The 23,681-nt window shown below is 38.8% G+C and overlaps 2 protein-coding genes across 14 annotated transcripts in view; both read right to left on the bottom strand.

The window, feature by feature from the left end:
• The window catches only part of SYNJ1 (synaptojanin 1), an 87,841-nt gene extending 80,580 nt beyond the window's left edge, over positions 1 to 7,261 (bottom strand). For 12 of the 13 annotated variants that reach the window (XM_073891166.1, XM_073891175.1, XM_073891179.1 and 9 more), the window contains exons 1-2: positions 7,151 to 7,261; positions 6,011 to 6,156 (exon numbers count right to left, since the gene is read on the bottom strand). In XM_073891166.1, coding sequence (XP_073747267.1) covers positions 6,011 to 6,156; positions 7,151 to 7,248 — 244 coding nt within the window. In that variant the 5' untranslated portion in view covers positions 7,249 to 7,261. The other variant, XM_073891180.1, reaches the window with a different exon arrangement.
• A 6,031-nt stretch (positions 7,262 to 13,292) lies between these two features.
• Positions 13,293 to 23,681, bottom strand: part of PAXBP1 (PAX3 and PAX7 binding protein 1) — a 33,158-nt gene continuing 22,769 nt past the window's right edge. The window contains exons 14-18 of the mRNA XM_025872099.2: positions 22,894 to 22,970; positions 22,450 to 22,516; positions 18,235 to 18,381; positions 16,320 to 16,474; positions 13,293 to 14,462 (exon numbers count right to left, since the gene is read on the bottom strand). Coding sequence (XP_025727884.1) covers positions 14,345 to 14,462; positions 16,320 to 16,474; positions 18,235 to 18,381; positions 22,450 to 22,516; positions 22,894 to 22,970 — 564 coding nt within the window. The 3' untranslated portion in view covers positions 13,293 to 14,344. The remainder of the gene's footprint in view (positions 14,463 to 16,319; positions 16,475 to 18,234; positions 18,382 to 22,449; positions 22,517 to 22,893; positions 22,971 to 23,681) is intronic.

The raw sequence follows: 23,681 nt of genomic DNA, 5'->3' as shown, positions 1-23,681 counted from the left end.
ATCTGGTAGACCTGAAATTATATAGTAAAGTCACATAATGGTATTTTACTGTTCAATGACAGACACACTGTGCTTCACCTTTTATTTTCTCATAGAAAAGTTAAGTGGCAGAGAAAGGAAAGCACTTAGGAACTACTAGTTTGGCCCTACATTAAGAAGCTAATCCTGCTACCTGGCCCAGGAGTGAAAAGTTAGGTTAATTTTTTTTTTTTTTAAAGCATAGATATTTAAGTTGCTGTTTACTTTCTTTTCTATCAAATAGAACATTCCAAAAATTACTTACAAAAAGAAAATGAATTTTTGCAAGCCTAACACAAAGTGATATGTAACAAGTCTAAATTTCATCATTCTGTGCAGAAAAAGTCAACTATAAAAAGTCCCTTCTTCCCTCAACTTGAATTTTTTTCTTAAAAAGAGACAGGATACTGCAACTTATCTAAAGGGCAATCATGCTGACTGTCAGCATTTGGCAATTAAAAAAAAAAACAAACAAAAAAACTATACACACTGCTTGTCATCACCACCTACTACACTTGTTATCCAAAATTTTAGAACCTGACATTTAACTTGGCTCAGCAAAACAACTATGTTTTTAATGACCTAACTCTAAATCAAATCATGTTCCCTCTTGAATATATTAATAGTTTGTAGGCAAAAACACAGCAAGTTTAATACTTCCCTCATGAGAAAATGCTACCAATTTCACTCTTAACTTTAAAGTCTTCTACTGGCATCCCCTTGTTTTCGCTCTTCATTCCCTGACCCCAAAATAATAACCACCACCCTCACAGCAACACAATCATTAAAGTAAAAAATCAAATGGTAAGATTATGTCATTAGAGCAGTTACTTTATCTCTCCAAGCCTCAGTTTTCGCATCTGTGAAATGGAGATGAAAGCACAACCCAGAGAATTCAATGAAGTAAAGGATGTCTAATGCCACATCTCCCTCAACCGTAGGCTGAGAATAAACTCCCATAAGAGCTGCAGGAGACTTTTAATTGAAAGAAACACAGAGATACTCAACAGATGTTGTATTGCCCAAACTATTAGCTTGAGGTAGTTCAGAGTTTTCACCTTAGACTGCAGTACATTCCTTTGATGGTATCATATCTTTGTAAAGCTGGGTTTCCAGTAGTTGCTGGGATAAAAAGCAAGTACCACTCCAAAAATCAATGTGGAACAGGAAATGAGGGTGGAGTTGTCCAGTCTGAGTCTAAGGTTTGAAAAGCTGTTCAATGCTCAACAGGCACATACATATCCCATTAGTAAATAACTTATGAAGGAAATAAATTATTTTCCATTTACTTGCCTTATTTTTTCAAATGGCTAGTAGAGTTGTTAAGACAGACATACTTAACGTTTGGACCTAATTACTTAATAAACGGAACTGTGGCCTAGGGGTGCTGTGAAAAACTTAATGAGACACCATGAAACAATAAAGTTTCGGGACTTCTGGCTTAATGCTGTGACTGGTAGAGGAAGCTTCCAGGAAATGGCAACTGCTATTTCATTATTATTAACTCCTTTACAGTGTGCAGTTTCAATAGAAAAGGCAGTGTAATCCACATTCTGTGACAAAGATCTCCAGAATGTTGTTCTATAGTTTTATGGCTCCTATTTCCATAAAGAAAAAATTAGGTAAATGAAGAAACTCAGGTGGACAACCTGGGGTAAAACCAGGTCCAGAGTATAGTGATATGGCCTTGCTGTCTAGTAAGGAGATGATTTGAGTCCTAACTGACTTGAGTTGGAAAGCCTGAAAATAATCTTACCACTAAACGGATGGAAGCAATTAATCCTTACTTCTATCCTAGCATATACGGAAAAGAGCAAGAGCTCTAATATTAAGAGTTAGGAATTTGTATCAGCACTTTCCTTCCCCTCTTTTAAATAGGTGACCCATAACTTCTGTTTTTAGAATCATCCTTCATTTCCCATGTGTTGACCATCTCTTCCCTTCATTTTCTACTTAGGGTACAATTATGAAGTAAATTATTTACCTCTGCTGAAGCATGAGATGGGTTGAAAAATAATGGGACAGCTTGTGAATTTAATGCATGTGTCAGTCAGACTGGCTACTTGTTCTTCTCCTGTCATCGTCTTTTTGTGGGTGTTAACTATAGAAAGACAAGGAAAACTGAACCTGACACAAAACTGGTAATGTCTTTTTTAATCTCCTATTAGTTTCCAAGAAAAAACACGTAGTGTTATAACTTGCTGACCACCACACTTCCTGCTTACACTGGTCCAAACACAGTATACTAGTCAGAGAGAATCCACTTGCTACACTGAACCACTGCTCCACAGACATCAAAGTTCAGTTTAATTAAATAGTTTTCTGGACTGATAATTTTTATCCCTTTTATATTGGCAGTTCAGTCAAACAGCAATTCTTTAAAAGATAAAAAAGAAAGTTTTATAGAAAAAGGTACTGTACTTTCAAACACAGAATACTCTATTTTTGTCAACTTTGTAAGGTTTAGGTTAATCTCCCCCCTCCCCGCCCATGGCACTAAGTTAGCCATTTATTCACTAAGTGTGAGTAAAACACTGTAATAAGCACTAGAGATACGAAGATTACTAAGACATGGGTCTTTTCCTCAAAGAGTACAACGCCCGGACACAGAAGTTCCACATAACCTGAAAGCGCTATATCAAAAGTGCTCAGGGATCATTAGCACTTGGTTCAGGCTGAAGGTTTCAAGAAAACTAGTTATTAGCCCAATAACAGTCAATAATAGCATTAAAATTCTGGAAACGTGGTTACTTTGGATAAAATTTGCAAGCTAAGAAAGTTATCCCATAATCTATCCTAGAAAGGCCGATATAAATTATGCTCAGAATGATCATCCCAACTTAAGTACATCAGAATCTCTAGGGAGCTGGAGCCCAGGCAACAGTATTTATAACCCCCCACCCAGTGATTACACGATGTGCATACAAGGCTGAAAACCACTGGCTCACTAATTGATTAAGTCATTTTATCATAACTGATTTAAGTTTAGAAGCCTAGCAACATACAGATTCCTGAGGCTAGATTAGTAGACAAGATTAGTAGACACTCAGGCTCTACAAAGATCCATGATCTGAAACTGTTTTTACTGTGTTTTCACTTGCACCTTATTTTTTGATATGTGCTAATAATACAAATATAAGGTTTCACGTTGGGTATCTCATGGCACTTCTGGCATAAGCCAAGAAAATTAAGTGACTGTCAATCCTCAATGATATGTACTGCCTAAGATGTCTCATTTTTTAAACTTTCAAAGCCAGGACAACTGAGGCCTGTAGAAATCATAAACATTCAGTGTATGACTGAGTCCTGCAAGGGTCACTTTTACCATTTACTTTCAAAAAGAACATCTGCACATAACCATGTTGAGAACCAAAAACCAGCATATAAAAAGGGTTTATCCTGTGATATGACTGAGTTCTAGACAAATAAAGAAGAGATAAGAGTGAGATGGAGTGGGTGGGTGGGGCAGATTCTCAGAAAGGAAGACTTGAGCGAGAATGAGAGGCTTTCACTAGAAAGATAGAGAAAAGCATTCTAGCAGTCATTAAAGAAGAGGGTGTAACAGGAACAGCATGATGAAGGGGAGAAAACCCATGGTACTTTGGGAAAGGACTGAGGAAACACAAGAGTCTCCTTAAAGGAGACCAATATCCACACTGGACAAACAGGGTGGGGCCAAGTTATGGAAGACCTTGATGGACAGGTTGAGGATTTTAAACTTAATCTGACTGAAAAATGGGGTTACACTTTGGTTTAATATCGAACATGATTTGAGAAGATTCTTCTTGCAGATTAATAAGCAGAATGCCTTGAGATTCAAGGGGCTGGGACTGTTGAAGAAAAAAAGAACACTTCAGTATCTTCCAAACACAGCTCCCTGAATACAACAGGCATTTAAGAAATGTGAGATTTTAAAAATGAACACTACAGCACAATATGCACGTTGGTATTGCTCCCAAATGAATGTCAAATTAATTTTAGAAGTCAAAGGATTTATAAAAAGGTCTGTTAGTTCTTAATATTTTAAGTTATTACTGTAAAGCTTATTATAGGAAAGCTAACAACATATCCAAAAAATTATACATCCATTTGTGCTATTTTTACTAAGAAAGGCAATATTCAATTTTTTTCTCCTGAAAGAACTGCTTTATGCGTCTAAATCTAATGAAAATAAATACAGTCAATAAATGTTAAGACAGTATTTTTAATATTTTTTCCTTAAAATAAATGTTAATGCCAAAATGCATGGTTTAGGGAGCTTGCCTTTTTAACCATTATTTGGCATAAAAGAGAGCTGTTGAAGGTTTGGAAGTATGATTATCCTTAGGTTTCGTACCTGAAAGGAAAATATAGCAGTGATCCTAATAACTGGGTAATGCATACTGTGTATGCATGTGACTCCCTATTATTACCAGTAGCCACAGTTGTAGAAACATTTAAAATTTAGACAAGTTACAAAATCAGGTAATATCACGAAAAAAACCGCAAGCAGCTAAAAAATATTTCACAACTAAACCAAACCATTTCCCCCCAGATATTTTTAATTAAGAATTCATCAGTATAAGAACTGTATTTGTAGTATGAAAAAATAGACTATGCAAATTAATATTATAGCAAGATATATTTCAGTTTATTTAAATATAAAAAACAGTTTGAATTAAGTCCATACTAAGTATAACCCACTTTATTAATACTTGTTTCTTAGAACACAAATAGCTCTTCCTGTTCACTCAAACCATGTTACTATATGTACCAAAAATATATACATTTCTTATACATTACACTTTGCTTAAGCCTTTTCATTATGTCACTACCCTTTTTCTCAATCAGGATAAAATTTTACTATTTTAGATTATTAACATCAGATCAGCATTTTAACAGGCTAATATTCTGTATGTAAAGTTAGGGTCTTATGTATGCTCTTCACTTACTGAATCTGAAGAAAGTTTAACAGCTTAAAATATCTAGGAGCTTATATTTGTAAGTATGACTTTTTTTTTTAAAGGTTTATTTATCTGAGAGAGAGAGATAGAGAGCCCGCACACAATCTTAAGCAGACTCCACGCTGAGCGCAGAGTCCAACAAGGGCTTGATCTCACAACCCTAAGACCATGACCTGAGCCAAAATCAAGAGTTGAATGCTTACTGACTGCGTCACCCAGGCACCCCTGTTAAGTATGACTTTCAAACGCTATTTTTAATTTATAAAATATGACCAGTAGCTAAACTGATGCTAACAAAGCAAAAACATGACAAAAAACAAGTAGTTATCACTAAAAAGCCTTTAAAAACACAATCACATTTCAAATAACTCAAGCTGGAGTTATCTGCCAAAATCTTAAGACTAAGCAAGAAAATTAATATTCAAATTAATATTTTTATTTTTTACTTCATCCCAGAAAATAACCTAGACCATTCTAATCTACTATTTTGCTTGTGGTACAGTAGTCCTTTTCTTTAGATTATCAAGGTAATTTTTTAAAACATATTAAATCAATCATATATCTCACATGAAATTTTAGTTTACAATTCTCTTAATAAAAATGTAAGGGCCTCACCATAAGATACTCCAAAAATATCAGATAAATAAGTACTCTTGTAGTTCATTACTGTAACTGATATATAAGAAATCCTGTTCATTACAGTAAAAATGTCAAGCAAGCCTTTATGGGTTTATGTGATGTGATATAAACTGTAACAAGAATTCTTTGGAAAGAAAGGTTTTCTTTTAGGAACAGCCAAAGAACCCAAGAAAGCAAAAACCTATAACCAAACTTGCATTTCCCCCGCACCCCCAAAAGAAACCTGCAGCAGGGGGCAGAAGAGAAAATGGAAGTTTAAAATAAGGTTTGATGAAAAGAAAAAAAAACATAATCTGCTTCAGGAAATACAGTGAAGGGGTTGTCAGGGTCTTCTCTAAAGAATGGTTGAATCTGAACGGTTTCAAATCAAAACAGAGCCGCGATCAGGTGGGCTATGACAGATGACTTACAAAGCACAGCTACAGCCCCAGACTCGAACATGAGACATTCCTCCTTATGCCTAGTTTCCACTATGAGACTGAAAGGTGGGGGATCCAATTTGTGATAGATCCGAAATCCTTTGCTGAACGCCATTCTCCTTTCTTCGGAGGCAGCCCTGTGAAAACCAAGCAAAGCAAATGAAGCTAACGTTTCCTTCTGCAGCAAGGACTGCAAGGCATCCAGAAGTCCCTCCCTGCCAGGTTTTGATGGGGGGTGGGGTGGAAGAAAAGGGAGCTCAGGGAGAGAATGGTTTATTCCAAAAGATAAGCCGTCACTTAATTTTACCAAAAGGCCAGGGGAAAAGCTACCAATTCTCACGGCAAGGCAACATAAGGTTTAATTACTCTAAGTCCACGAACGGTTTGGTTAAGATGAGTTTCCCGTTTACTTTATGTTTACCAAAAAGGAAAGATTTTGCGCGTATTTCGTTCGGAGTTGTTTATCAGCTTCCTGCTTCAGGATTTGTCACTACGCTGAAAGGGGACAGATTCGGAAACTTCAAACCGTTCCTTGGCCGGGGAAGGAGAGGAGGTGGGAGGGAAGGTTAACGAGCCTGCTTCAAAGCTCCTTAGGGGGCAGGAGGAGGGAAAGGATTATCCGACACGAATGGCTCTCCGAGGGCGGCAGCGAAGGGCAAGGGAAGCGGCACAGGTTACCGCCGGCTTGGGGCACGGCAGGCGGGAGCCCGTAAATATGAATGGCCACCCGGGAAGACTCACGATACGGACCCGACCGGGGCTCTCGGGGGTCCCGGACAGCCGACCGCCCGGGAAAGCGGCTCCTTCCCAGGGGGACGAAGCCGCCCAGCCGCCCAATCCCTCCATTATGCGCCAGAGGCGATGACCCGGCGCCCAGACCGACTTGGTTCCTCTCCCGCGGACAGGCTGACAGCCGCTGTCACCACAGCCCCCGGCCCGACGCAGCGCCGCACGACCCCTAGTCTCCTGACAACCCCGCCCGCCCTCCCGAGCCAGGGCTGCCCACGGTCGCCCCTCACCGTTCCCGCCCAGGCTGCGGCGAGGAAGGTTGCTCAGGAAGCGTCCGCCCGCGCGCCCGGCTGCCGGTGGGTCTGGCCGCAGCCGCTCCCCGCCCCCCGCCGGCTTGCTCACCTCTTCCTCCGGCTCCTCCTCCTCCTTCTCCCGCAGCCGCCGCCGCCACAGCCGCCGGAAGCGTCACTTCCTCTCCAGCAGGCCCATCTCTTCCGCATTGCGCCGAGGCCGGGGGCGGAAGGTCCGCCCCTCGGGGGAAAAGGCGGGGCGTCAGGAGGCGGGCCCCGCCCACTCCGAGCCTCCTTTCGGGTCCGAAATGGTAGGCTGCCTGCGGGCCTCCAAGCGTAGCGACCTGCGCCTCACTCAGGCGGCCTGTGGGCCAGGCCGCAGCTACAGGTCCGACCGCTGGGGAAGCGGGGACGAGGAGAATCGGCCTCCCCGGTCCCCTCGCGTGGGCTTTTCAGACCTTACCAACCCTCCCCGTGGGCGCCAGGGAGGGGCTCTGGGGAAAAGCTTTGGGGACCGGGCACTGATACGTGCCCAAGATGGGTGTCGGGACCACCCCCTGCCGCCCCAGGCGGCCTGACGGGCGGGGGGAGGGCTCGGGACAGCCAGCACGCCCGGCCATCCGGGCGGCTCCCGAAGAGCTGTCCATGGTGTCTCCCCGCGAACAGCGCCCAGTTCCTGTTCTGAGCATCTGGGTAGGTAGCGGGAGAAAACCAAATGCCTGCTTTGGAGCAACTCTCTTGGCTGTCGTTTCTTCTGGAGTGTTCCAGAGCTCTCAGGAACACTATAGGAAAGAGTGCTCAGCTGTACATATGCTGGAGAATCGGAAGTCACAAACCCGGACCTCAAGACTGAGTTGAAACATGGCTGTACGGAGGCAGCTATGGTTGGCCCTGAAGGGCGAATAGCTTTTGTCAACCATGGAATTTAATAACTAAAGGCGTCTAACCCTCTCATCTTCTCATTTTTCAACAAATCATGCTACGTGGCTAATATTAGTGTGTCCCACGGACTTTTCCTTCTCTTTCCACTTAATAGACCTAAATATGGGAATGAAGTCAAAGCCAAGAGGGCCAAAAGGAATTGAAATCCTGAAGAAACCGTTTCTGCTTGCCTTCGTTTTTTACCTCTTCCTCTTCTTGCTTTTATTTTAGCAGCGAAAGCAGAATTTAAATTTGTTATAGCGCACAAAATCATTTCCCCCTCTGGGCCCTGTCATGTGGCTTGATTTAACATTTCTTCATCCATTTTAGAGAAGCTGGACCCACCCTGGTTTCAGGATACTAAAGTAGCTATCATTCACTAGAAGAGAAGCCTTTTCTTTCCTAGGAGATATGCAAAGACACATTTAGTTCTGAGAACTGGAAAGGATTTCTCATTTAGTACTATTTACTTAGAAAAAGGTGTTTTGCTCTTAGTAGTGGTTACTGACAGCAGCCTCAGAATTAAACTTATATTAAGATTCTCTGCTGGACTGTGGTTGCTTCCCACCTCCCCCCCCCAAAGAATCCATTTCAATTAGAGATTGCATTTGACAGAGGAAGTAAATGGGAGTGGGTGGGAATGGAAATTTTATTTGCCTATTCAGTTATAATGGCTCTCTAGCCCTGAAGGAATGCCAGATGTATGTACCAGAAAAACATATGGAAGGATATTGCTCCAGGAGAGATGTTGATGTTATTGAATACTTTGCTTGGGAGTTGCTTTTTATGTCAGCTGAGACCCAGGAAAGATAAGTTGTTAAAAATTACTCAGTTTCAAGTGGAATTGGAACCTGAGACCAAACTTGCCCGCCCCTAACCTAAGATCACTTCCATCATGGCTGTCTGAGGCCACATGGGGAACCCCTCCTTCTCAGAGTGTCATTTATGGGTGTTGGGCTCTTCTAGAAGCAGGTGTTCTGCCTATTTCTGGTTTCCTTTGATTTTGGATTAAGGAGATTAAGGTCAAAGTTTTTTGGTTCTGGGTTTGAATTGCTGTTTCTTTCTTCAGAATGAACGGGGGGCGGGGGGGGAGATGGTAAGCAGGACTCTTATTCCTAGAGCTGTCCGAAGGCCAGGACTTTTCCAAATCCTTTCAAAATAGATAATTTTAGTCATGAAATAAGCACATGCCCAGGGGTTGAAAACACAAGGGCCATTTTACTAGTGATTTTATAAAATGTTAGTCCTTCTTTTTCTTGTCCCTCTTTACTAATTATACTTGTTACAGCACATGAAAAATAGCTGGACAAATTTTCATCAGATTTGAAGAGTGTGGGGAGGGGTGGGTGGCTGACTTAAAATACATGTTAAGTGGTATACACAAACTTCTTACTGAGGTCTTAAGGGCCCACAGAGATGTGCTGACACCTTCTTGACCCTTGAAAATGAGCAGTGAGGCCTATGGTAGGCTGAAAAAATTGCACATCCTCATCCCTGGAACATGTGAATGTTAATTTATGGGGAAAACAAGTCTTTGGTGATGAGACTGAGTTAAAGGTTTTGAGATTATTTTGCACTATCTGGGTAGGCCCTAAATGCAATCACAACTGTCCTTATAGGGTAGCAGAGAAATTAGACACACACACACACACACACACACAGAGGCAATGTGAAGACAGAGGTAGAGACTGAAGCGGTGTGGCCACCAGCCAAAGAATGTCAGCAGCTACCTCTAGAAGCCACCAGAGAGAGCAGGAAGGATTCTTCCCTAGAGCCTTTGGAGGATCATGGCCTTGCCACCATCTTGATTTTGAACTTCTGGATCCCAGAACTGTGAGAGAATTTCTATTGTTTGAAATTACCCAGTTTGTAATAATTTGTTACAACAGCCACAGACAATCAATACAAGTCTTATGTGTCTTCCCATCAGCAAAGTCCCAGATAGATGATTCAAATATGAACTTCAATAGCTTCAACAAATCGAAGGCAAACACCCAGAGTTTTAAATGTTGATTTTTGACCGAATTATTTCTCCTATGGGCAATTCTACCGAGTTAAAATATGCACTCACCATTTCTATAAGTCAAAAATACTCATATAGGGACTATAAATGGCTCAATTTAATAGTATGTTCCCAGTACACTATAGCTAGGGTTTATTAATTTGAATGATTATTCTAATAACCGTTTTTAAAACTATACCATGTTACACGACTACGAATTTTGACAGATGTCTAAAATATGAATTAATAGTAGGGTCTACTTTTCCTTATAGCCTGAATTTTATCAAAAATACTAGAAAATGCTTGGCAAACTTGGGGAATATTAAAAGCCTGATCCAGTTATCTTTAACAGGCTCTTGTTCAGGTTACATAGACTAGAGCTATATCAGGATTTGCAGAGAGCTACTATTATATAGAAAGGGATGGCTCCTGAGAGGCAACACAACAAGTTCCAAATAGCATAGCTATTTGCTTTGAATAAGTTGTAGTAATCAATGAAGAACAAGATTTTAAATCGGAAAAATGGAAACTGTATAAGTAGAAAATATAGTAAGCTTGGGAGCAGAATCATTGTGAAAATAAAATCAAGCAAAAAACTTCAAAGATTGAAAAATTGCTCACACATACCATAGGAAAGGCCATTACCCCTGTGATGAACAGGGAACTTTTGTGTGCCAAAAAATTTTCATTTGGAATAACAGACCAACTCAAGGGAGCTCAAGTGAAGGGGTTTGTTTTAATGACACACAAGGATTTTCATGGAAACCAAAGGACCTGAGCAATAGCAGGGCTCAGCCTGAGATGAGAGCTGGAAGGTGTTCAACGGTCAACCCAGCTCTTCATCCCTAAGCAACAGGTGTCTCTGGAATTTCAACACCTAAGGCTACATGTGAAAAAAGGTAAGCTTTCATGGGCAAAGTGTTTTTGTAAAGTAGCTTAAAATGGCTTCTACAGGATTTATCAAATCTTTCACCTTTCACCATGTGTTTTGAATCAGCAAGCATAGGATATAAAGTATTTGTTTCTGAAGATTTTTTTAAGTAAAGGCCCCCAAACTAAGCACCACAGTGTATCTTCCAAGAAATGCTGTGCTAGGCCTTCTCATTGAGCTGGATGATTGTAAGATCCAAGCCCCTGCTGGAGTTAGGGCTGCCAGGGCTAGAGGAAAGCCAGTATAAATTACTGGGGCCTGGAGGTCCAGAAGCAGGCCAGGGGCCAGTCAACATTGCACATCAAAATCAATTCCACAGAACAATTTTTAGCTTGTCTGCCTTTGCCAGGTAGTCTGAAGACCCTCAGCAACTGTGAACCCAGCATCCATACACTTTCCATTTTGGAGGACAATCTCCAAAGCATTTCGGACAACAGCCTTATCAAAGCATAAGGCCTCCCAAACATTCAGACATATTAGATCGTTCTCACTACATGCAGAAGTTCTGATGTTTTAAATCGTTCTTATTTTCATTTACTTCAAATGACAGACCAAAATGTTATACTGGTGAATGGTGAGTCCCTTTACCATATGGACATTATCATGCTAGAGATGAATTCTTGTAACCATATAGAACCACCAGTGTAGCAACTTACACGTTGCATTTTGCAGCTCTACAACATCTGACCATTTTTAGAAGGACTTCATGGTTTCAAGGGAAATTAGCATTTTTTAAAAATTTAAATCCAACTAATTAGCACATAATGTATTATTAGTTTCAGAGGTGGAGTTCAGTGATTCATGAGTTGTATATAACACCCACTGCTCATTACTGCCCTCCTTAATGCCCATCATCCAGTTACCCCATACCCCCACCCAGAAATTAGCATTTAAAACAAAATGAGGCACTTGTCAAAACTCACGGAACTGTATGCACTTAAATTTAAGAAGGTAAACTTTAATGTCTATAAATCATACCTTAATAAACCTGGCTTTAAAGAAACTAGAGAACTTTACATTTTAGGGTACTCTCATCAAGAGGAAGGTGCTCACTGTGAGGTTGTGCAATCTGGGGCCAATTCTGGGTGATGAGATTAGCATCACCGCAGGCAACCATGGCTCAAATCAACTGAAGCCCTCTTGGAGATGACGAGGAACATACTGGAGAGATTAAAAGTTGGTATGGTAGACTTGAAATCATGCCTCCCCAGGATCTCCCACAAGGAGACCCTGGGCACCACTGACTGAGCGCGGTGGGAAGACAAAGGCCAGCTCCTGGAGACCTAAACTCAGAACTGCAACTCTGGGTTGAGGAGTCCCTGTTAGCCTTGCTGAGACCTTCTTAGTCTTGCATCTGAGACTTTAATTCCTGCCATCTCTGCTTCAGAGGTCATGCCTGCCTCATGATGATCTCACAGCTCTCAGGCTCTCCCGGCCTCCTCCCTGCTGCTATCTCAGTGACTCCTCTCCAGATGACTGGACCTACTGGGTATTTCTCTTCCTGCTCCCTTCTTTGGCTGAGGGCTGTTCTCTGGGACATTATCTGGTGGACGCTCCAGCCTGCTGCACAGGCCAAGACAAAGTCCTCCGGCAGAGCCACAGGTACCTGCAGGACACCAGCGCATCCACAGGGATATGGGTGGGGCACCACCATCATGTGCTATAACATAGCCATCAGTCTTTATGACTGTGGTTTCTATTGCCTCAATAAAACAGCTTTCCTTTTCAAACACCCTTCTCACCTATTTTGGAGTTATTTCAGAAGACTGATCCAAAAGGAAAAACTGAAGAAGCAAACCTTTAGCTTCATTAAAATGTTACCCTCTATTTATCTTTTGCCAATTCCCTTCATAAGAAAGGATGTATTTAGCTATTTCAGGAACAAAACTTTTTCCAGTTGAGATAGAACTACTTGTTCTATCTATGTAACTACTTGTTACATCTATGCTGAATTCACCTTATATCAAGGTCCCTGTGTGGTATTCAAACCCATTCCTGAAACAAAAACAGCTTGAGAGATTGCATAGGATAAAGTCTCCCACTTACTTCAAGAGTCCTTAAAAGTAGACACAGGAAAAATCACCAGTCTAATGGGTTTGGAAACACAAATTTAAGGCACACATGATGTGCATATCCTATGTATACATGTTTAAATGTTTTATTCTGTTGAAGTTCTCATTTTAATTCTATTTAGTAGGCTACTATTGTGCAAAAGGATGAATATGTAGGGATAAGTAATGTTCCTACAATAAAGATAAAACTGACAATGCACTTAGACTGCATGTCACTGTTATAAATATTATTTGACCTGACCAAGGGTATGCACACTGATAGTCTCACACTATGTTAGAGTCATATGAAATGCTCTAAAATCAGTCACCAGCAAAATACAACAAATGATCTATTTAAAAATTAATTTAATGCTTGGCTAAAGCTTAATTACATATATAATTATCAAACAATAGTCCTTAATTTCCAAAAAGTTCCTCTTTTGAAAATCACATAATCAGAAAGCATAAACTTTAAAACAAGTTCTCTGAATATTTACAACATGGTATAAACATTATAGAAGACCAAGGATATTAAATTGCCTGGGTGTAGCTAATCAGCAAGGCGTATTCTTTATTGCATATATAACTCACATATGTGGGATTTTAAATAAAATGACAGACTACTAAAATTCAAATGCATGTATTTTTGTAAGCTGGTCAGGGGGTAAAATCATGAATGAGACAGGACAGTCAGCCCAAAACCATGCATTGAGGTTTGTGGGGCTATTTTTTTCCAAAAGTTAAACTTCTATGTTCTTCTCAAAAATCTATGTTGCATATATTATTTAGAGTTCATATTAAACCCACATTTGACTGTAATGCTGATTCAAGGAAGAAAGTTTCCATTCACCCAATGACTAAGTCAACACTCAACTCTCAATTTTAAGGCAGCAAAGCAACTGCTAACCAAAAGGTGATGGACACTTAGTCACTTGCCAGCCCTTTTGTTGCAACAGTGTAGTAATTTCCCTAAAACAATTTGCTACTGAATAATTTTCTGCTGTTAAAAGGCTTACTCTGTAGAAAAACACCACAAATTTCCAGTGTGAAAGTAACTCCATGGTGGTATAAATATATATATGCATAATTACACAATTTACACTGCACACATCGTTTACAGAGGACAATTAACTGAGAGGGTTAATTTGAATGACCATATAAAATAGTTCTGTAAACAAAGTATGACAGGCAGTAAGGAAAACATTAATGGGCTTCCTAGAAATAATATGAATTCCTTTCATTCCAAAGAAATTGCATTTAAGGACACAGTATTGAATATTAATAATGTTCTTTGTATTAAAACAAGAATCAATATTTTACAGTTTAAGAAACTTTACATATATACAAAATTTATACACTGGGAATGGTATTAAAGCAAACAGGCTTTTCAGTCTCACAGATCTATTTTCCTTCAATCAAAGACTTAAATTCTTTCACATTGTGGTCACTTGCAACTGACATAGCATGATCCAGAGCGTGAACACTTGCAAGGAGTTTTACTATCTGTTTTATGTTTTCCCTAAAAAAGAAAAAAATGTAGCAATATCTTATTAATTAATACCAAAGCTTTCAAAGGAAAATTTGTTATTGACTTTATGACCACTTTTGAGGTTTGCAATCAATTTTTTCAAGCACACATTTTTAAAGAAGACAGAAATAAGCAAGCTATAGCAAGTAAAAAAAATAAAATAAATTTGTCCATATAAAACAAAACTTGTATATGTTTAAATGACTAGCCCGGAGACCAAGTATCCACTTTCAAAAACAGAAACACCCCAAAAATCCATTCAGATCAATGATTTTCACTGATAATCTAGAAAGGAAAGAAAGGGTATCTATTACCAAACTACCTCAGAGCTCTGCCTCCCATTCCCTCCTAAACCAGAGTCCCAGGTCTTTCAGAACATACCTGGAACACAACTGTATATGTGTGTATACATCCCCAATCCATCCACGAATCCAGCATAATCTCCACTTTTCCTAAATTCACTAAGAAAGCATAAGCTGGCTTCCTCTATCACCCCAACTAGATGTCATTCTGAGTAGTCCTCAAATTTCAGCATACATCAAAATTACCTAGAGGGCTGCTGAAACACAGATCACCAGGTCCCACCCCCAGATTCAAATTCAGTAGGTCTGGGATGGGGCCTGAGAATCTGCATTTCTAACAAAGTTCCCAGGTGATGCTGATGCTGATGATCCAAGGCACCATTTTAAGAATGACTGTTTTAAGTTAGTTTGAACCATGTATGAGAAACAGCACACAATGTGACGTAATTAGCTGTCTCTTCTCAGCAAAATTGTAGCAAGCACCTTTTAGAGAAGGACTTTATTTGTAAAACTTTGTAACCCACATGGAACCTATTTCCTATTTTATGGGCTCTGCACACAGCAAATGCTTATAATAGGCACTGAAGTTCTTTTCTGTAGAAAAGTAAATACCATTTGTTATTTAACTTCCCAACAAAAACAGTCAAGTATATATAAATCAAAGTTTAAAAAGTGAATAGGACTTATCTAGTAAGAAACACCGAGAAGAAATATTAGTGCCAAGAAATAACAACCAACAACAAAGTGACCCACACTAATGAAAATATAAATCAAAATCACCTGCCAAAGAATTTTACCACTAAAATCTTTACTATCTACTTGATTTTTAACTTTATTCTAAGAGACAGCAAATCTTCTCAAGAAAATAAGGTTTTTTCATGGAAGGGAAATGAGGAAAAAGTTTTGTTAGAGGGGTATGACTGATAGTGTATATTCTGAAAACGGAAACTCTAGACATTAGCAACAATATATGAAACTTAAAAAAAAAAAAAAGGATAATGGTTCACTTATTCATTCCTTCCTTGCAACCCCTGGTAAAAATTATGTACAAGCTGCTCCCCAAAAATCATGAGTGATGACCTTTAGTCTATGATATGGATACAGGAAAACTCCACACACAGCACTAATGTGCCGAAACTGGCATATAACCTTTAATATACTTAAGTTTCAGTGACCAGCTTTTTGAGGGTTTACATCTATATAATGATCCTCTAGAGGTTAAGATCCATGACATTCTAAGAGCCTGAAATCTCCCCCAATTCTTCAAGGGAGGAGACGGAGAAAACCATGATTCATTCATTTGACTTAGAGCTGGTGCTTACCAGAAGTCCTTCTTAATACTTCATAAATAACACATTAAAAAAAGATTAGGTAATACTGCCAAAATAAAAAATGATGTGTCTTTTTGGTAGGTTTACCAATACCAAATCAATGCACAATTTAAAGTAAAATATAAACATGACTCTAAGACATTTTAATAATACTAAATGTGACAAAAACTAAAGACTCTAGATCACCATTTCATTGAACAATTACAGAAAATTACCTCGCATTTCTTTTTTCCACATCGGAACATCCGATACTGTTTCTGTAGATTGTATCTGCTAAGTGTACAAGGTATCGACAGAAGTTTTCTAACTGAGAAATAGTTCTTTCTCCTTTCAGGTTCATGAACCACTGCTTTGGGAAACAATTGATTACCTATGAAGAAGAAAGATGTAAAATAAAATAGTTAAAACAAAATAAAGTATCTAAAAGCTGAGCCTAGACAATGGGGATAATGTATGTAACTAGAAGACCTGCTATTGAACTATATATAGCCAATCGCTTTGAAGGGATATTCTTTTAAACCTGACTTTCCACATTAACTATACAAATATACCTGAATATATCTGTATTTTTAACTTCAACAGATAGGTACTCAAAACAAAAGATAAATAACCTTCAATATTTAAATAATTAGGGACATAAAATTGATAATCAAATGCTTCATTTTCCTGTCTTCCAGGAAGCCCTAAATGAACTGAATTTCCTTTTATCAGCAGCTTTTCATATAAAAACATGTGCAGCATAAATACCACACTGTAGCCTCTCCCTATCCTAAACAATTCAATGAGCAAGTATCCATGCTGGCCCAGAGTGGGGTCAAGAGAACACTGCACCAGGGGTGCAGCTTAGGGCAAGTGCCCAGGCAAGGTGAACAGGGCATGGTGTCAGTACAAAATCCAAGCAAGGTGAGGCTGATTTCATATGGAAGAGGGCAGTGTACTAGCAGGATTCAGTCAAGCGGGCAGAGAAGGCTCCCCACTAAAGAACCCAGGGATGCTTAGAAAAATGGCTGATTCCAAGCAAGTAGAAGATAAGCCCGGAACATCATGTGCCAGAAAGCGAGAAAGTGCTCCCCCAAAATGAGATGACATGTTACAAGGTCACAGAGGTCAACTTGAAGGGACTCAAATAAAATCTGGGACAGTTCCTGCCAAAGACAGAGAATCTGAATCCAACCATGAAAATATCCAACAAACCCAAATTGAGGGACATTCTGCAAAATAGCTAGCCCATCATCTTTAAAAGTGTCAAGGTTTTGTAACAGTCAGGGAAAGACAAGAACTCTTCCAGATTAAAGGAGACTAAGGAAGACATGATAATTAAATGCCAAGAATGATCTGGGAACTTCTTTCACCAAGGATGTGATATTATTGACATAACTGACAAAACCTGAAGGGTCTCAAAGCTTAGATGACAGTAATAGATAAGCTGATGGTTACATTGTAATTATGTATAAGAACAGCCATGTTTATAGGAAACAGACATGAAAGTATTTGGGGCAGGGGAGTATCATGTTAGAGACTTACTCTGACATGGTTGAGGGAAAAAACTTTGTATTGTACTTGCAAATTTTAATTTTATAATTATTTCAAAAAATATTTTTAAAAAAGAGAAACTGGGAGTGTCTGGCTGGCTCACTTGGTAGAGCATATGACTCTTGATTTAAGGGTGGTAAGCTCGAGCCCCACGTTGGATACAGAGATTACTTAAGAATAAAATCTTTAAAAAAAATAATATAAAAAAAAAGAAACTCTGTAACTCCCATAAAGCAGAAAACAAAATAAAAATTATTTCTTAAATGAGAAAGAGACTATTGTTGTAATAACATTCAAAATAGCATTTCATCCAACTTTTAAAAATGTATTATTTTGAAATTAAAACTTTTATTAATACCTACCAAATAATGATATAATAGATGGATAGAAGGATAGATACAAATGTTACAGGATACATGTTTATGTAAAAAATGCTGAGGGGGTTCAGAACCACCTGGGAGTCAAACTGATTGTCAACATTACACCAAGGTCAGTAATCGTTTTCATAAAATTCTAAAATCTCTCTTCAAATAAAGGAAACTTAATCCATTTTAATTTACATGCTTTAAAAACTATAGTATGTGTCATTTAACTCACATTTTGGGCTTTTTTGATGCTGTCATCTCCATATTCTGAATTCTGAAAAGCCATGAGAATGTATCTATTTAATAAACCGTCTATTGACAACTCCTGAAGAGTTTTATTCGAGAAAATGCCATACCACTGAAGAAAATTCCCTAATAGCTAGAAAGAGAAAAGAAAATTATTTTCTCTCAGACTGAGATACAATTAACACATAACACTGTATAAGGTGTACAACATAATGATTTGATCTAAGTATATATTGTGAAATGATCACCAGTTAGTATCCCTCACCTAACTACATTTTTTCCCTCGTGATGAGAACTTTTAAGATCTACTCTCTTAGCAACTTTAAATATACAACACGTTATTATTACCTACAGTCACCATGTTGTACATTACACACAGAATTATTTTATCCTGTAACTGGAAGTGTGTACTTTTGACCCCTTTCACCTAGTCCCCCCACCCTGGACTCCCCACTTCTGGCCACCATGCATCAGATCTCTGTTTCTAGAAGTCTGGCTTTTTTATAAAAAGAAAAACTATTCCAAGGCTTTGTTAAACAACTAAATTAAGCCAAAGAAAATAGTTACAGAGTAAAACACTTTATGAAATAAAGTGGACCATGTCTTGCCAAAGTACTAATTAACAGGGTCCAAATGTTGCCTCAAATGACTGAGAATTTGAATTTTAAGCTTTAATTAATTAAAATTAACTAATTAAGACATAAATAGCCACACGGGGCTAGTGGCTACTTTATAGACCAGTACAAAAACAGAACATCTTCCATCATAATAGAAAGTACTACCGGGCAAGTGCTGATCCTTCGATAAATGTCCTTCATTCAAAATCATGCTTAAGTGAGTCCTACAACCATCCACAAAAAGATGGAAATTCTCTTTTTGACTACAACACTACATGTTTACCAAATCTCATGAACCTGAATTGAGCTATATCACTTTAATAGCTCAAGCTACTAAAGTTCAATACACGCAAAATAGAAGCCATTATTATGCAGTCACATTATTATAAAATGGGAGTTCCCAGCCCATCCCAGCATAAAAATTCCCAAGTTTCTCAGTATTTCTCAGCTCAGTAAATGTTAACATTATCCAACCGATTAGGCTGGAAACTTGGATGCCGTTCTTCACCTTTCCCTCCAGTTGTTTGACCCCACCTCCATCCACTGTGTCCATTTCTCTCAGTTCCTGTTGCCACCTCCCCTAATCCAAAGCTGCCATCATCTCTTTCTGGACCTCCCAGTTCCTCAAATGATTATGAGCACTAGCTCTGGAGTAGTCTTTCTCAAGCAGGGTTCTAAGAGAGAAATAAAACCTACAGAAAATGATTTGAGTGGCTCCTTAATTTTCCCAAAGATGGTACATAGCAAGTACCATTTTAGACGCAGGGAAAAGAGAATTCATTATGCTCAGTGGAGGACTTAGGGCATTAGGTATTGATTATTTCACAGACCCCAGCTGAGAAGAGCTGCTCATCAGTCAGAACTGGTCTCAATCAGACTCCCGTTTTTACACTGAACAAAGGAATGACTCTGGGCTGGTTATTCTGTGCCTAACTGTCCCAGGAGTAGAGCGAGAACGGTGTCTAGTTATAGGCTACTGTGACAATTCAACAAGATAAACAACAGTGTGGCACGGTGCTTAGCACACAGTACATCCTTAATAAATTTTCATTATTACTATCCTTACCTTCTTTGATCCATTAACCACACAACAGCCAGAGTAATCTTAAAAATGGCAATTTGTGCATGTCCCTTCCATGACCAATATTAATTTTCAATAAAGGTACACAGCAATTCAATAAAGACAGCCTGAGCATTATTTATAATAGCCAAATTATGGAAGCAGCCCAACTGTCCATCGATTGATGAATAGATAAAGGAGATGTGGTTATGTACACACACACACCCAGAATATTATTCAGCCATCATTAAGGATGAAATCTTGCCATTTGCAACATGGATGGAGCTAGAGAGTGTAATGGTAAGTGAAATTAAGTCAGTTAGAGAAAGACAAATACCATATGATTTCACCTATATGTGGAATTCAAGAAAACAAATAAGCAAAGAAAAAAAAGACAAACAAGAAACAGACTCAACTATAGAGAACTGATGGTCCCCAGAGGGGAGGCTGGGTGGGAGGAGGGGTGATGAGTGAAGCAGGTGATGGGGATTAAGGAATGCATGTATCATGATGAGCACAGGGTAATGCAAAGAAGGGCTGAACCACTATACTGTACACCTGAAACTAATATAATGTGCGTCAACTATACTGGAATTAAAAATTCTAAAAATTAAAAAAAAGATAACCTTTTCAATAAACAGTTTTGGAACAAATGAAGTTCAATCCAGGCCCTACACCTTATATAAAAATAAACTCAAAATGGATCATGGACTTATATGTAAAAGCTTAAACTATGAACTACCTAGAGGAAAGGATAGGAGAAAAACTTTGTGGTCTTGTGTTACACAAAGATTTCTTAGATATGACACCCAAAGCACAACCCATGACAGGAAAAAGTGATAAGCTAGACATCATCAAAATGAAGAACTTCTGCACTCTGAAAGACTGTTAAGGGAATGAAGACAAGCCACACAGTAGAAAAGTAAAACTCTACAAATCATACACTTGATAAAGAATTTGTATCCAGAATACAGAACTCAAAGCTCAGTAAGACAATTTTTAAAAATGCAAAAGATTTGAGTGCCTGGGTTGGCTCAGTTGATTAAGCGTCTGCCTTCAGCTAAGGTCATGGTAATAGGGTCCTAGGATCCAGCTTCGAGTCCCTGCATCGGGCTTCCTGCTCAGCAGGGAGTCTGTTTCTTCCTCTCTCTCTGCCCCTCCTCCCGCTCTCTCTCTCAAATAAATAAAATCTTTAAAAAAATGCAAAAGATTTGAACAGATACTTCACCAGAGAACATATACAAATAGCAAATAAACACAGGAAAACATGCTCAATATCATCAGTCATTAGAGAAATACAAAATAAGACTGTAACAGGACACCTCTACACAGCTAGTAGAATGACCTAAAAAAAAAAACACTCCAAAACTGACAATACCGAGTATGGTATGTGGTGAAAATGAGGGATAACTGCATAACATTAATATATTGTTGATCTGAAAACCAGCTTTGCGTAGGTATTTATCCAACTGAAATGTAAACTTACATACCCAGAAAAGGCCTGTATGCAAATGCTTACAGCAGCTTTAATTCATAATCACTCCAAACTGGAAAAAATCCAATATTCCTCAATTGGAGAACGGATTAAAAAAAAAAAGCAACTTGTGGTATCATCCACTTTACAAAGGAATACTACGTAGCAATAAAAGAAATTAACTGCCAGTAACACATGACAACACTGATAACTCTCAAATGCAGTATGTTAAGTAAATGAAGCCAGACTGTAAAAAATTCCATTCATAAGGTACCCTTACAAAGAAAACCACAGGACAAGGAGAAGGGGTGGCCATGGTGCAGGGGTGGGCTTGACTACAAAGGGATATGGGGAATATGGGGAGATGGTAGAAGTGTTATGCATCTTGATATGGGTAGTGAACACATGTCTATGTGTAAATTCCAGCTCCTATGTCATCTGGGAAGCTAGCTCATCTCCTCCCTAACTCCAGCCATTTGGACTTTTCTCAGTTTTTCTACAATATGCTGCTCATCCTCAGCTCAGTGTCAGCTCCTATTCTTCTGGTCTAATGATCTAAATAGCACTTCCCCGGGGCAGTCGGGGATCTTCCGTGACTCACCAGTCAAGGGCTCTGTGCCCTTGTCATATGCGCCCATACTACCTTGAACTTCTCCTTTCAAGATTCATCACACCTGAGATGGTAATACTGGTTTGCTGTCAACTATGCTGGATTATCAACTCCACGAAGGCTCCACTTCTATCATATTCAGTGCTATATTCGCCAATTTAGAAAAGTAACTGGTACTCTACTCACTGAATAAAGAACTGTGGCTTAGCAAGGCATTTTGCTGGCTAGCTTAGACCTTGCTTTGGAACTCAATACATTTTCTCGTGTGGAAACCTCATACCTGAACAAACTTTTGGAATAAAACTAGTTTGTAAAATGGAGTTTATATACAGATTATCAATCTAAGCCTATAGATTTACTTAATCAAACTGCAAAATACCTTCTGAAATATATGAGTCAAACAAAATCTGAAGTCTTTTAGATAGCCTAGAGACACATACCTTAACTGAAGACCAAAACTGTCGTTGAAAAAACAAATAAGGCCCAGAATTTTTATTTTCCAAGACACTAAGAAAAAAAGAGAAAAATGAGCAAATATTTTATATGTTAACTGCCATTTCATTCCTGGAAAAGAGTTCTACAAGTAAAATAGCTGAACAAAAGAATTAAGTAATTTTTCAAATTTTCAAATAATTATATTCCAGAAGATAGGTTTTAAAAGAAAATGGAAATTTACTGTGAGATACAAAGGGAGAACAAAAAGCATTATTTGCTTTATTCTGCTTAAGGGAATAATTTCCCCACTGAGCTAGTCTCTTTGGGTTACAGGTTTAAAAAGGTAAAGTTTGTATTTCAGGCTACCTTTAGTTTTTCTAGAACTTCAAGCCTTCTCTGGAAGATGATGGAGAATACTATCATCTTTAACATTCTGAAGAGCTACTTACTTTTTGGGATATAAGGGCATGAAAACATCATCATCTAAAGTTCTCCTCATTCTTAATAAGAGTGCTTTTAGGTACACCTAAAGAATTAAAAACAGAGCACACATTTTAATAAGGGTTATGATAAAAGTTAAATTTTAAGAAAAACAAGCCGTATTCTAAATCACTGAGTATTCAATTTCAAGTCAACAGTCTTCTATTTTTTTTTACCTTCTTCACTGAAGGCATTAAGGTCTTTAATACTCACTACTCTTAGTTCAGCTCTCAACTACCAGGCAATGAAGCCACTTAGAAATCTGTAAACCCTTCAGGCTACTATATACCACTAAGATTTAAAGTCAGACACATAATCTGGTTCTTCTCAAAATGAGGTCAGTGAAAATGACTGTGGAGAGCACCTTTGCTGAGGGACCTGAGTGGCTCAGTCGGTGAAGCTTATGCCTTCCGCTCAGGTCATGATCTCAGGGTCCTGGGATCGAGTCCAGCATCGGGCTTCCTGCTCAGTGGGGAGCCTGCTTCTCCATCTCTCTCTACATCCCCCACTTAGGCCCTCTCTTTCTCTCAAATAAATAAAATCATAAAAAAAAAGAGCACCTTTTCTGTGTCTAAATTGCTTACCTAAGAAGGCCCAGAGGGATGGCAACAATCTGAAGTTTGCAAACTAGTTGTTTTACATGCTGTTCAAGTGTTTTAGCATTTTAAGTCATCAACGGTTACCCATTCTAGTAGTTTTACATTTTTCTTCTTCCAAAAAAACAAAAAAACAGTTCTTAAAGGGATGTTTAATTAGT

Source organism: Callorhinus ursinus, unplaced genomic scaffold (assembly GCF_003265705.2).
Source record: "Callorhinus ursinus isolate GAN/ISIS: 27379988/994484 unplaced genomic scaffold, GSC_fseal_2.0 scaffold1, whole genome shotgun sequence".
NCBI lineage: Eukaryota > Metazoa > Chordata > Mammalia > Carnivora > Otariidae > Callorhinus > Callorhinus ursinus.
Note: the sequence above shows the minus strand (reverse complement) of the source record. Positions and strands in the feature narration are given on the sequence as shown.